The 13,513-nt window shown below is 34.2% G+C and overlaps 1 protein-coding gene across 1 annotated transcript in view; it reads left to right on the top strand.

Annotated features, from left to right (window-relative positions):
• Positions 1 to 8,263, top strand: part of DNAH8 (dynein axonemal heavy chain 8) — a 138,695-nt gene extending 130,432 nt beyond the window's left edge. Inside the window, exons 85-92 of the mRNA XM_042789612.1 lie at positions 542 to 658; positions 1,428 to 1,529; positions 1,911 to 2,071; positions 2,733 to 2,889; positions 3,411 to 3,563; positions 3,657 to 3,846; positions 7,373 to 7,494; positions 7,976 to 8,263. Of these exons, the coding sequence (XP_042645546.1) occupies positions 542 to 658; positions 1,428 to 1,529; positions 1,911 to 2,071; positions 2,733 to 2,889; positions 3,411 to 3,563; positions 3,657 to 3,846; positions 7,373 to 7,494; positions 7,976 to 8,263 (1,290 nt within the window). The remainder of the gene's footprint in view (positions 1 to 541; positions 659 to 1,427; positions 1,530 to 1,910; positions 2,072 to 2,732; positions 2,890 to 3,410; positions 3,564 to 3,656; positions 3,847 to 7,372; positions 7,495 to 7,975) is intronic.
• The last annotated feature ends 5,250 nt before the right edge of the window (positions 8,264 to 13,513 follow it).

Genomic DNA, 13,513 nt, shown 5'->3' with positions numbered 1-13,513 from the left:
CAGCCTTATAATAAAGTTGTGAATTTTGAAAAATATGTATTAAAACAATACAGTGAAACAATAAGACAAAAGGGCAACTTAGAAGCCTTTGGGTATGTAAATATTAACACAGGAGCTTGAAAAATTGAAACTATCATTAGTAGACAGTATATGTAGAAAAAAATGGAGAACTAGAAATCTGAATTGAGTGTGCTGAAAATGAAGAGATTTGGTAATTCTTTAAATTAATTACTTAATACAAAAATCTCACCATCCACACAGACACGAGACATTTCAAACCTATGACTAATACATTGATTAGGAAAGGTAACAATAAACTATTCTGTTGCTTTTTCTATAAATATTTATCCCTCAATGGTGTAACTTAATAATAAACTTTGTTTATTACTGATGTGTACGAGGCACATAGAGGTTTCTCAGGTTAGCTTTCTTCAGTTCAATTTTTTACTTCACTGTTGTTATTATTATTATTGAACTTTAATATTGAAACAAAATGATATGTTGTTTCATAAATGTATTTGGTTTTAATTGTATTCCTAAGGAACGACGCAAGTTTGGGCCTTTGGGTTGGAATATTCCCTATGAATTTAACTCAGCAGACTTTACAGCCAGTGTTCAATTTATACAAAATCACCTAGATGAATGTGACATCAAGAAGGTGAATACTAAAATTTGCATACAGTATATTTAATTGCTTTGTACAGCATCTCTGTTTTTTCTTCATGTTATTATTCATAATGGTTTATTCATTGCTATTCTTTCAGTGCAGATTCTAATGATCAAAATTTCAGATTCTCTGTAAAACAGTTGAAATATTTTGTGAGCTATCAGTCATGTAAAAATACGTAATAGTTAAGAATTAAAGAATTTTATCTGTTGTTGACTTGGTTGTTTGTTTTAGGGTTTTGTTTTGTTTTGTTTTGTTTTCAGTACCATATCTAAAATATTAACAGGTCTATACAATATCTGTTTTAGAAAGGAATCTAAAATATTTATAGTTTGACAGAGCCAATCAAACTTCTCTATAGCTGCCATTTGGTCTTCCACTATTTATCAGGAAACAATGTAATAGAATAGCCATTCCTTGCAAAGCAGCACCTTGCCAATAGAGAATGATGAGAAACTGGGAGAAGGGGAAAAAGTAAAGAAAGAGGAGAGGCAGTAGTAGCTGGAGCGATTTCAGGTCACACAAGAAATTCTGAGATATATTTCTAATAGCAGGATCAAGCCCAACTTTACTATAAAATTATAGAGCTGAGTTCAGAAAATACGTAAGAAATAGAGTATTATTTTTTTCTTCCAACAATGATCTTTTCAGATTACATTTCAGACCCTTATGAGCTTCAGATGATATTGAAATTACAGGCTGGATACCACCTTCTTACATGTTATAACTACAGTCTTTCATTTACTTTACTTCCATCCAGGGGATATCATGGAACACAGTATGCTACATGATTGGAGAAGTACAATATGGAGGCCGAGTCACAGATGACTTTGATAAGCGTCTTCTTAATTGCTTTGCAAGGGTAAGAGACCTTGAAAGTAGAGTTATTTGTCTTTTTTATTGGCAGCTGCACTACAGAAATCAGAAGACCTTCTTTCTGCTGACTATGCACTACTTCATCAGTTTATAAGACTCTTCAGAGTAAAATGAATTTTTCAAAACATCATTCTTTGGCAGTGAGGTTCTTCCCATTGGTTTATCTTCAGTGAGGAACAGAAACTATTAAAAAGACTTAGCTGGAACACAAACTTAGAAGACATAAATCTTAATGATTTACTTGTGTATTCAAGTAAAATTAGATGTAGTAATTAAAACAAGAACCCTAGTTCTCTAAGAATAAACATGAGAAAAAAACCCCTCTAAATAGCAAAGTAATTGTGGTTTTCCTCTGGATTTTTCACAGGTATGGTTTAATGAAAAGATGTTTGACAGCACTTTCTGTTTTTACACTGGATATAAAATTCCAGTGTGCAAAACTCTGGAACAGTATTTTGAATACATCCAGTCACTCCCTGGCATGGACAGCCCAAAGGTCTTTGGTCTCCATCCTAATGCTGATATTACGTAAGTAGGTCTCAACATATTGAATAAATTTACATTAACACTGCCCATGCTGTACTATGGAATAGAAGGTTTTCATCTCCAACATTGTAAATCTAGCAGCTTTTATCATTAATCCTGAAATAACTCAAAGCAGAATGAATTTACTAATTAGTAAAGAGGTAGCTTGCAGAATTATGCCTCCACCTTTTCCTTCCTCTGCATTCCACTTTTAAGAAGTTACTAAATGAGGAAAATATTCTTCCTTCTTACAAAACTTCTGTTGCTTCTTCCCAGCAAATAACTGTTTAGAAGTCCTTATCAGGCATATGCCATTTTCTTCCCTTTACTCAGAATCCCTAGAAACCATATGATAGGTTTTACTGCCACCTCACATTTTCAGCTTGCAGAACTTCTTCCTACTCCTGAATTAGAAAAACAGCAAGTGTGTAACAGGGTGCATAGAGGGAAGTTCATATTCCTTATAACCATGGAAAACTGAATGTTGTTCGCAATCAGTGTGTTCACCTTGGTGCAGGACACAAAGAAAAACATTTTCTTTGGGGAATTTTGATTTAACATGATGACACAGTATGTTTTTTCTCAACTGTTGTATGTTCTAAAAAGTATCATTTAATTATTAAAAAATCCTATATAATTTTTAACATATTTCTTATCATCTCAGATACCAGAGTAATACAGCAGCTGATGTTCTAGATACTATTACCAACATTCAGCCTAAAGAGAGCGGTGCAGGATCTGGAGAAACTCGTGAAGCAATTGTTTATCGTTTAGCTGAAGACATGCTAGAGAAACTTCCTCCAGATTACATACCTCATGAGGCAAGCTAACCTAAGTTGTTTTCTTACTGTTCTCTCTGTTGAATATTCACATAAAACATTCCAAAAAATAAACCCTGAACTGTAAAGAAAGATCATATAGCAGATTCAGGCAAGGAATCAACATCTTTATTGTTATCAGTGTGAATCAATATGAGGCTTTTTTACTTAAAAGCAAGACTTCTAACATTTGATCATGGAGTTATGTCATGGAGACTATGCTTGGACTTCCAAAGCTGCATGTGAACACACAGAAAAAATCAGTTTTGACTTTTTGTGACAGCAGTCTCCTGGGCCTTCTGGGTGAAGTCCTATTCTAGAAAAAACATGAGAAATTGGGTAGCATCAGAAAATAAATAAAAACTGCAACAGTTTTAAGGGGATAAAAGTTAGTTGGATAATGGGAAGTGCAAGTCTATTATTTACTTTTCTGAATACAAGAAAGTTAAGAAGTTTTACATAACAACAGTATTTCAACAATTCATATTTCACTAAATTCCTTCTTCCGTGCTTCTATATTTTAGGTAAAAGCTCGTTTAATTAAAATGGGACAACTTAACTCCATGAATATTTTTCTTCGGCAAGAAATTGACCGAATGCAAAAGGTGATCACAATACTACGCAACACTTTGAATGATCTTAAATTAGCCATAGAAGGAACTATTATTATGAGTGAGGCAAGTAAAGCATATTTACTAATTATGGAATACTGTATTTTAAACTATTACCTTGATTGCTTTGCTTCACATATTATAATTTCATTCCTTTAGAATTTGAGAGATGCACTTGATAACATGTATGATGCTCGAATTCCTCAAGCATGGAAAAGAGTATCTTGGGATTCTTCAACACTCGGCTTCTGGTTTACTGAATTTTTGGACAGAAATACTCAGTTCTCTACATGGATATATGAAGGAAGACCAAATGTGTTTTGGATGACCGGATTCTTTAATCCACAAGGTAAGGGTACTGAAAGGACTTTAGTAATAATGCATTTAATCATAATTTAATGGGTTTTATTACATATCTAATTTAATATAACACCTAGAAAATATGTTTTCATCGCTGTCAGAATATGTCATAGAAACCAAGATGATAAATGGGTTCAAATAAGAGATTAGATAAAGTCATGGGAAACAGGTCCAGTGGTAGCAATAAACACGACTGTCCAAACTTAACCTTTGAGTATGGAGGTCCCTAAGCTCCAGATTGCCAGAATCTTGGAAGAACATAGAAAGGAAAGGATTTATGTGTCATTTTGCCTGTTGTAATATTATTTCACTAAGCATCCACCTTTGTCTTATGTCAGAGACTGGATGCTTGTACAGATGGTCTTTTAGTCTGACCCGTAAACACAATTTTTATTAAACAGTCTTTATATTACAAGAACTAGAACATGTAGCTAACAAATAAAATGTTTTATCTTGTTGACATATTGTAGAATGATATGATACAGCTTCTGAAGAAAATATATTTAATTATAATGATAGAGCTTTTAAAGAAAATATTATTTTCCCATGGTTTCAAACTGTTTAACTCATTCCAAACTGTAAATTTCAAGTATTAAAGAACTTTAATCTAGAGCAAGATGTTATTTATATGCTGTGCAGAAGCAACAGAAAAACTCTTTTTAGAGTAAGACCAACGATTCACTGGAACAACCTCCCCAGGAACATGGTAGAGTCCACATTGCTGGAGGTTTTCAAGATACAATTGGACATGATGCTAGATAATCTCATCTAGGTTCCTTTTCCCACAAAAGGTTGGACTAGGTGATTTTTTCAGGTCTTTTCCAACCAGGGCTGTTCTATGATTCTATGACCATGCAGCTATACCAGAATTTGTAGCAGTTATCTATCTTTCACAGAGAATCATCAAACTGTAGTTTTCACAGTGTTTCCATTTTGCAGGTTATTTAATGAAGAATTTGTTCAAATTCATCAAAGATATACTGCAAAGTACAAGTAAACATTATCTATCACTATCTGTTATAGCTTTGTATATTTATAATTTATAAGAAAGAGGAAGAAATACCAATTGTAACCATCTGCATGAGTAACAAACCTTGCTACCTTATTACATTCACGTTCATAGAAGAATGTCATTTGATCTACACAACTGCCCATACAAAATTGTTGTAAGAAACTTCTCCTCTGTAAGAGCTATGAGGTGGTTTTTTTTCATTAGGAGTAACCTCTGAAATCCGTGAATATTTTATGAGTTATCTTTACTATGATAATGCTTTTATTCTTACTGATATTTCTGTGACCAGGACTATAAAAAGCACTAATTTCAAAGTCTTTTTTGGAGTTACTGTTAGAAACAGCTGAGGTGCCTGGAGCACATCCAAATTATCATTAAAAGATGGTATTGAAATGACAGTCAAAAAATCATTCCATTCATATCATAACTGGCACATCTGGTAAGCATAGTAATCTCTGGTAATTCAGGAACAGCACTCGCAGTGGTATAGAAGCAGATAATGGACCAGATTCTTCTGACCAAAGAAAATGTTTATCCTAATAGCAAACAAATCTGTGATACAGATGGTCTTGAACTTGATGATTGCTTCAACCTCTGTGTTCCAAAAAAGATTAGTCCTGTAGATGGAGAAATAAGTCTGCTAAGCACAAAAGGTGTGCTATGGCTAGGGGGTGAGGTAAGTGCAGTTACTGTATTCATAACACTGCTCACCAGGAAATTCTGAGTAAATCAAATCATACAGTAAAGTTTAAAAATTGATAGGTGTGAGGCAAAGCTGATATTGGACTGTACTTTGCTGCCACTGCAGGAAAATCTGGACTGATTGCACTGGTAAATCAAGCTCTAAATCTATCATAGCATTGACAAATACATTATAATATTAAAACATGAGGAATGTATTTTATCAGTTTACTGGAAAAATCTATTTATAGTACTATAAAGTATCATCAATGATTGTATTTAAACCTGTTGTGATTTTTTAGGATTATCAGTGTTTTTCTCCTATAAATCATCATTATTTACGGAGAACGTATGTTAATGGTGCTGCAATATTCCATTCGATAGACATGGCACTTGGAAAGAACAGGCTTATGAAAAAACAAGTGTCATATTATAGAGATATTATTAATTTTTTAGCAAACTTTACAAGCCTAAATAGCACTGTTTTTATCAGAATAAATAGTATTTGAGAAATAAATACATGTTCATTTCACGTACTACATTAACTGTATTTACATCACATATGAAAATTTTGGCTGTGACAAATACCTTAGCTTCTAATTTACTTTGTCTTAATTAGCATATTAAAAAACTACTTAAATCCTGAAATGCTGTCTTCTACTGCATGCATGTACTTTCATGATTTCCCCCCTGGCTTGTCGGTACTTCATTTGTTGGTTTCTCCTCCTTGTAGATACTTGACAGCCCACAAAATGCTAGTCATCTTCTCCTTTATGCCCTATCAAGAAGAAATTGATGCTATGTCATCTTTAAGTCTTTACAGTAATCACTCTTAAGTATGCAGTTCTCTATTGTTAACTTTCCTCTCTTTGCCTCAATCTCTCTCTGACAACTCCAAGTAGTTCTTCATCCAGTAGCACAAAATAGCAGCTATTGTATTTTTGGTGACTGCACTGTCATCTTCTGAGACACTTATGCAGAAACAACCATTTGCTGTGTTCCATTTTTGTAGCTATTTCCTTTATCACACATCCAAACCTCTTTGCTGCCCAGTTATTTGTCATCTTGTGCTTGTACTATTTAGCCCTTTACCAGCACAGAGAGGTTTTACAGCAAACCTCTGTAAAGTCTGTTCAAACCAATACTCAAAATATCATCTAACTTCCTGCTTGATTGTGTCATCCTCTACATTCATTTCTGTATAGGACTCCCTTTTCTTCACTAATGAAACATAAATTTTTCATCCTTTGTAGGCACTGCCTTGTCTAGATTCTCCACATTCATACAGTTATTTTTATTATCACATTCAGGCACGCCTTTTCTGTTTTCCATCAGTGACATTTATTTTATTCTCCTACTTCTTTCATTTTTGAAAAAATTGCCATTTTCCTAAGTTTCCTTTACATAAATATCAGTTCACATAATTGATATCTTGTCTGCCTTCACATTCCTCCTTGAAACACATCTCTACCATAGGTCATGTTGTTGATTGCCTAACGATAATTTGTAAGTCAGTATACTGAGCAAACATTTGTTAACTGAATAATTCAGTAGCAAAAAAAAATAATAATATAGATATATGTATTATTTTATTGCCATTTAAAAATATTTTTCTTAGTGTAATGCATTCTATGCCACTTTTGTCATTTGTTCCTATTTTGGCCTCAAAGCAAAGTTTGCTATCATTAGTCAGGGTGCTCATTTTCAATAGAACTCTGAATATCTGTCTATAACATTCAGCGCAGAACCATGCAGATATCTGAGCAAGATTATTTCTTTGTATTGTAAGAGATATACTAAATCTCTGGCTTAATTTCTCAAGGATTCCTGACAGCAATGAGACAAGAAGCAACTCGAGCACATAAAGGCTGGGCTTTAGATACGGTTACAATACATAATGAAGTGCTAAAGCAAAACAAAGAAGAGATCACAGCACCTCCTTCTGTATGTATGCAATGCAAAGATGTTTCAGTACTAATTATGGTATTTAATTTACATTGTGCCTCAGTCAGTCATTTTGAATTAATAGAGGAAAAAGTTACTAATGTCTTCATCTCACTGTTTTTGCTCAGCATAGAAGATAAATAAGTATGAAGATATAAAGAATTTCATTTTTTTTATTTTGCTGTTACAAAAATATTTTATTAAAAGAGCCATTTCATTGTACCACCTCTTGATTTTTGGTATTTACAGTAAACTTTAGATCAATATTTGTAGTTTATGGACTTCATTAAGCAACTTTTATTGCCATCCATTTCAGTAGCATTATCTTCTGAAAAAGGATGATATTATAGTTTGAAGAGATTCAGTATCAGATATTTTTTACTATGAAATATATATTCCTTTTAACGTTTTAAACCAATTACTCATTTTATAAGACATATGCTTTAGTTTTGTGTGATGTATCTGCTTATTCTTTACACAGGAAGGAGTATATATCTATGGGCTATACTTGGAAGGTGCAGGCTGGGACAAACGAAATAGCAAACTCATTGAATCTACACCAAAGATTCTTTTTGTCCAGCTGCCTGTAGTGCGTATATTTGCTGTTAATACAACCAGTCCTAAGGATCCCAAGCTCTATGTTTGTCCTCTTTACAAGAAGCCCAAGAGGACAGATCTGAACTATATTACAGTGATCTACTTAAGGACAGTTGTGTCTCCAGACCACTGGATATTGAGAGGAGTGGCTCTCCTGTGTGACATCAAGTAAACTGTTTTTCATACCATATCAGAAACAGAATATATGGCACATGTAATCAATTACATGTGTAATTCTTCTACCACTTTTTATTTGGTGGCCATTGGCCATTATACTAGAACTTTCGTTTCAGTCTTGGCTTAATGAATTTTTTTCTCTGCTTCCAGCACATTCAGTTTGTCTTAGCTATTTGGTGATAGTTTTAAAGTAAAGTTTTCAAAATAAGTTCACCAACTGATGTTTGATGTTTCCACTATATTACTAAAATAAGGAATATTTGCTTTAATAAAATGTTATTTAACCTTAAAAAAGAAAAACTTGTCTTTTTCACATTTTCTTTCATATACAGGTTTTAACTTGTATTTCAGTGACATATGATGACAACAGAAGACAATATAGGACATAACAAAATTTAAGTACTCCTAGATATGAGTTTTAAAATATCCTTGGATTCTGCATGATACATACATTATTTTCATTGATTCTGCAGGAAACTTTGTATTTAAGACAGAAAAGTATATTTTACCCATATTTTGTTGCTTGGGGTTTCTCAGGGTTCACTCATTCTTTTTAAACTTTATATATTAAGCAAAACTACACCAGGAATGTTTGTGTCTGTAATATCTGAGAGACACCAGTACATTCTCTGTCCAGTTTAGTTGTGTGGGAACATAGCTACAGAAGCAAAACAGTGGCAACTACTTAATATGGATGTTTTTCTAATTAAAATAGAGAGCCAAATTATCTACAAGTACAATTATTTTCCTGCATCTCATCTAAGCTCTAAAATATAGTCTGGAATCCTTGGAGTGGCTATCACAGCATTATTCTGTGATAAACCTGATGAACATCCATGAATTTTCCAGATGTAATTAGTATTAAACTAATTCTATGCATGTAAATGAGATATGCAGTCTACACTATCTCTTTAATAATCTGCATTAAATTTGTTCTTCCTTCAGATACCTTTGTTTGGCAACACAGTTTTTCACTTACACCACGACTGGACTATATTCTTCCTTTTGCAGTTTAACAGTCATCAAATGCATCTGCTGTGGCAAAGTGCAGCTACTGCTTGATACAGTCCTGGGGCATCTGATGGGTTGGCAGAAGGCTCTTCCTTGAGTTACAATACTACAGCTTTCCATCTCAGGATATCTTCTTGCAGAAAGGCCATGGCATATACGAAATAACAATACAGAGACACAAATGAGCAGAGTAACAAAAAGGAAGATCTCCAAATGCAATTAAGTACAAGGTTTCTTCTTTCTCTCTTCTGTAGACTTAGATCCAAATACAACAAGCCAGCTAAGGTGTTAGATAAAAATACACAGAAATTGTAAAAGTTAAAAGTTGCACCACAGAACTACATCTGTACAGAAGGAAAAAAAAAAAAATCTGATACTGCAACTGTAAGAGATTTTGCTCCAATAATCAAAAAATTGATGACAGTACTTAAGACAGGTTGAATCTGACCAGCAGCTAAGTACCTGCCCAGTTGCTTGCTTATTCCCTCCTGCCCCAGCAGGATGGGGGAAAGAATTGGAAGAGCAGAAGCTGAAAACACATGGGTTGACATGAAGACAGTTTAGTAAGTGAAGCAAAGCTGTACACACAAGCAAAGCAAATTAAGGAATTTACTGCTTCCCACTTGCAGGCAAATGTTTAGCCACTTCCTGGAGAGAAGGGTCTCAGCATGCATAACAATCACTTGGGAAGACTGTTGCTATAAGCACAAATGTCCCTTCCTTCTCCTTTCCCCAAGTCTTCGGTGCTGAACATGACATCACATGGTATGGGATATCCCTTTGGACAGTTTGGATCAGTCCATCTTCTCTGAGCCTGCCTAACAGTTTCTTCCGTTCTGTTTCCTCAATACCATGCACTAGCTCATTACTTCCAGGTTACAATGAATGTTAATTTCTAGATAGCTTTCCAGTTAGTTTATGAAAATAATCTATATTTTGTGACAGCAACAATCTACTATCTATTCAGAAGGCTCCTTTTTTGTCTTTGTGTACTTTAAGAATATTCACAAAGTGTATCTCTCTACCAGTCATATGTTGAATAGTATTCTTACACTTGATTCATTTATAGCCAGCTCTTCAAACACCTAACAAGGTGCAGTTAATTACTTGAATCACCACAAACCATTCCTCCCAGCTGACATAATCTACAGGAATTCAAGACCTCAATTCAAGACCTTTCACTTCCAGGAATGCTCTATACATCTAGGATATTGTAACAAGTATTCAAATTCCTCAACTAACTCCATATTAGTCTTTTTCCAAGTTACTGAACAAGTTATTTCCTGAACCTTTTTATGGTTATTTGCCATTCAAAATATTACTGTTCAAGTTGTGAGACAGTATTGTGGTGCCCGAATGGACAAAAACGAATACCATGTCATAAAACCACAAATATTTAACAGATTATGAAAAAAAGACAAATACTTGAAATATGATATTCAACTAGTCTCTGTGAGAGCAAGGGCCCAACTTATGAAGATCTGTGTTTGAGAGTGTAAAGAAAAAAATGTCCAGAATTAGCTTAGAGGATGTACCCACGGTCTGTATTATTCTTTCCTCACTTGGTGGAACTGTTACCCAGAAGGATTTTCCTACCCATTTCCTCTGATTTTCAGAGGTAAATTCAAGCAGGTGAGACAAGAGAAGGCATACTCTTTCCCACTGCTTTAGAGCAGACACATTAATTGGGTGTCACTGATCTGCTGGTATGCCAAGATACTCACATTTCACAGAAGTGTTTGTTCTTAGTTGATGATTCATGAGGAACATGGCTGTATGATGAGCTCTTATATAACAATGGGTAGAGTTAACAAAAACTATTGAAAAGAACTTGCAGCTGGAGCGGTGGAGGAATTAGTTTTCTGGTCAGGTTGCTAAATTTCACAAAACCATTGATTGGAATGAGCTTGTTCTGAGAAGGTAAGCTTTCAGCTAAACTTAAAAGATTTGTTAATTCCATGGAATGATCTTCTTCATTCACACCCTCTGTTTCTGCCTCTAGATTCTGGTTGGTTGTAACTAAAATTTGTTCAGCAGAGTCAGAATACTCATATTTTATGGAAAGACCTATAGGTTTCTTGTTCAGTAATCTCATTCACTGACCATATCTATTCTTAATATTTAAAGTAATTAATTATTTTTTGATAGCCTGAAAGAACATTTGGCAGCAATATGTAAGTATATTCTGTTGACACAAGTACTGAAAATCAAATGTATACAACATGCAAGCTGCAGTTTTAAGTATATTTATGTTTCTGCTGATTTTTTAATATTTGAGTGAAATTGTACAGCTATGACAAGTCTCTGGATCAGATTTCTTCAGAAGCTGCTGCTATTATTTATACTCCTCAGGCAGGCATCATACATACTAAACCAAACACTGCACAATGTAGTAACTGTTTATGCATCACACAAGCAGTGCATTTCTGAGGCAAGTCTAGTTATATAAAAGCCAAGAGAGATGCCTTTTCCAGTGATTAATTCTGCCTTCTGAGCACAAAAAAAAAAAAAAAAAAGAGGCATAGATTCATTCCTAGAAATTCAGGAAAATGTTATTTTTTTAACTTAGCAACAGTCCAAAGGTCAAATCCAGAAACTGACTTTGGAAATAGAAATACCACATGATTCTCATATAACAGATATTAGGATGGGGAAATAAACAACTGCTAACATGTATGATTTATTTTTATGCCTCTATTTCTATTACAATTTCTATTAGATATAAATATGTGTTAATAAGGTCATTGGGGATATCTGAACATTCTCTAAATTACTGCAATGACTATTTAATAAAGGAATGACTCAACCAAGGTATTAGTTAGTTAGATGACTAGTAATTAATGGATATCCTGGAATGCAAGACTCAATTTATCCAACTTCCACTATCTTCACATTCCCAAATGGCTAAAAGGATTAGTGGTTATGTCCTGCCAGTTAGAAAGTCCATTTTTTGGGACTTTAATTCTTATCTTGCTGATAGACCTAGATTATGCCTTATATTTTTGTATTCTTTATTAATAATCAAAGTATTTTTCATAGCATTCAGGTGAGGTTCTGTCTTTAGCAAAATTATTTTATCATTTTTCATAAAAACTGAGATCTCACCCAAAATTTATCCTTAATGTCATTTCCAATAGTTACCTTAAGTAACATATAGTTATGAGTATTTTTCATCCTAAGCCTCATTCAGCTCTGGGGAAATGTGATTCCACTCTCTGGATATTAGGAAAACACTAACTTTTATTCCTTCTAGGACAAAATGACACATCTGAAGTTAAAGAAGGTCCTCTCTTGCCCCTAGCCTTTCTCCCCACCCCTGTGCCAGCTCCTGGACTTTCCTTGGGGATCTGCAAATTTTAATGTCCTACAACAACAATAGGTTGGCTCTTCTAATTCACTTTACACTTCATTTTCCCAAAGCAATCTTGGCACCATGTCTTAACAGATAAACTGTCTGCAGCTTCCTGCATACATTCACTAATCAGTAATTCCTCCTACCAATCATCATATTTGATATTCAGATTAGTCAAGTGGTTGTTCAATAGGTTAGCTAATTAAAACTCCTAATATTAATTTCTCAAAGTCTACTGGCTAATCATCAGAGTGAGATTTCTGTGAACAGATACTCAAAGACAAAATGATTATTTGCCTTACAGACACAGTAATTCAGAGAATGGCATTAAACAGGTAATTGCCCTTCATCCTTACAACTTCAGATGACTTATGAGCAGGCTGCTGCATAATGATGGAAATGAATGATGGTTAGGGTCACCCTCTTTTTGTGGGGGTGTTTATGATGCAAAAACTATGTTCTTAAAAGACACCGTGATTAACAGTGTGTGATCTCCTTCTTACTGGGTACATGAGCACAAAGAGTAAGATTACTGTAATGAAAATGGCCATGTAAATGTAAACGGAAATAATTTAACCTGCATATTTGCAATCTAGAGAATTTAATCCAAACGGTACCTTTCTCTCTCTCTCTCTAGTCATAGCCATGATAGCACATGGGAAACCCATGAAACAAGTTCTTCATTTCACTCATTCATCCAGAGAATAATTTTTGGTAGAAAATGCTACACTATAAAATATCACCTCTTTCTCAAGAGACAAATCCTGTTCCACTTAAAAGGACATTCTTCTCAAAACCCCATCAGATGCTCAAGACAAGCTACTAAATGCTTGTCTCAGCATTTGGGAAGCCTTTTACTGAGGGAATCCAGGTCTTACCTAC

This window comes from Tyto alba, unplaced genomic scaffold (assembly GCF_018691265.1).
Source record: "Tyto alba isolate M040663 unplaced genomic scaffold, T.alba_DEE_v4.0 Super-Scaffold_16, whole genome shotgun sequence".
NCBI lineage: Eukaryota > Metazoa > Chordata > Aves > Strigiformes > Tytonidae > Tyto > Tyto alba.
Note: the sequence above shows the minus strand (reverse complement) of the source record. Positions and strands in the feature narration are given on the sequence as shown.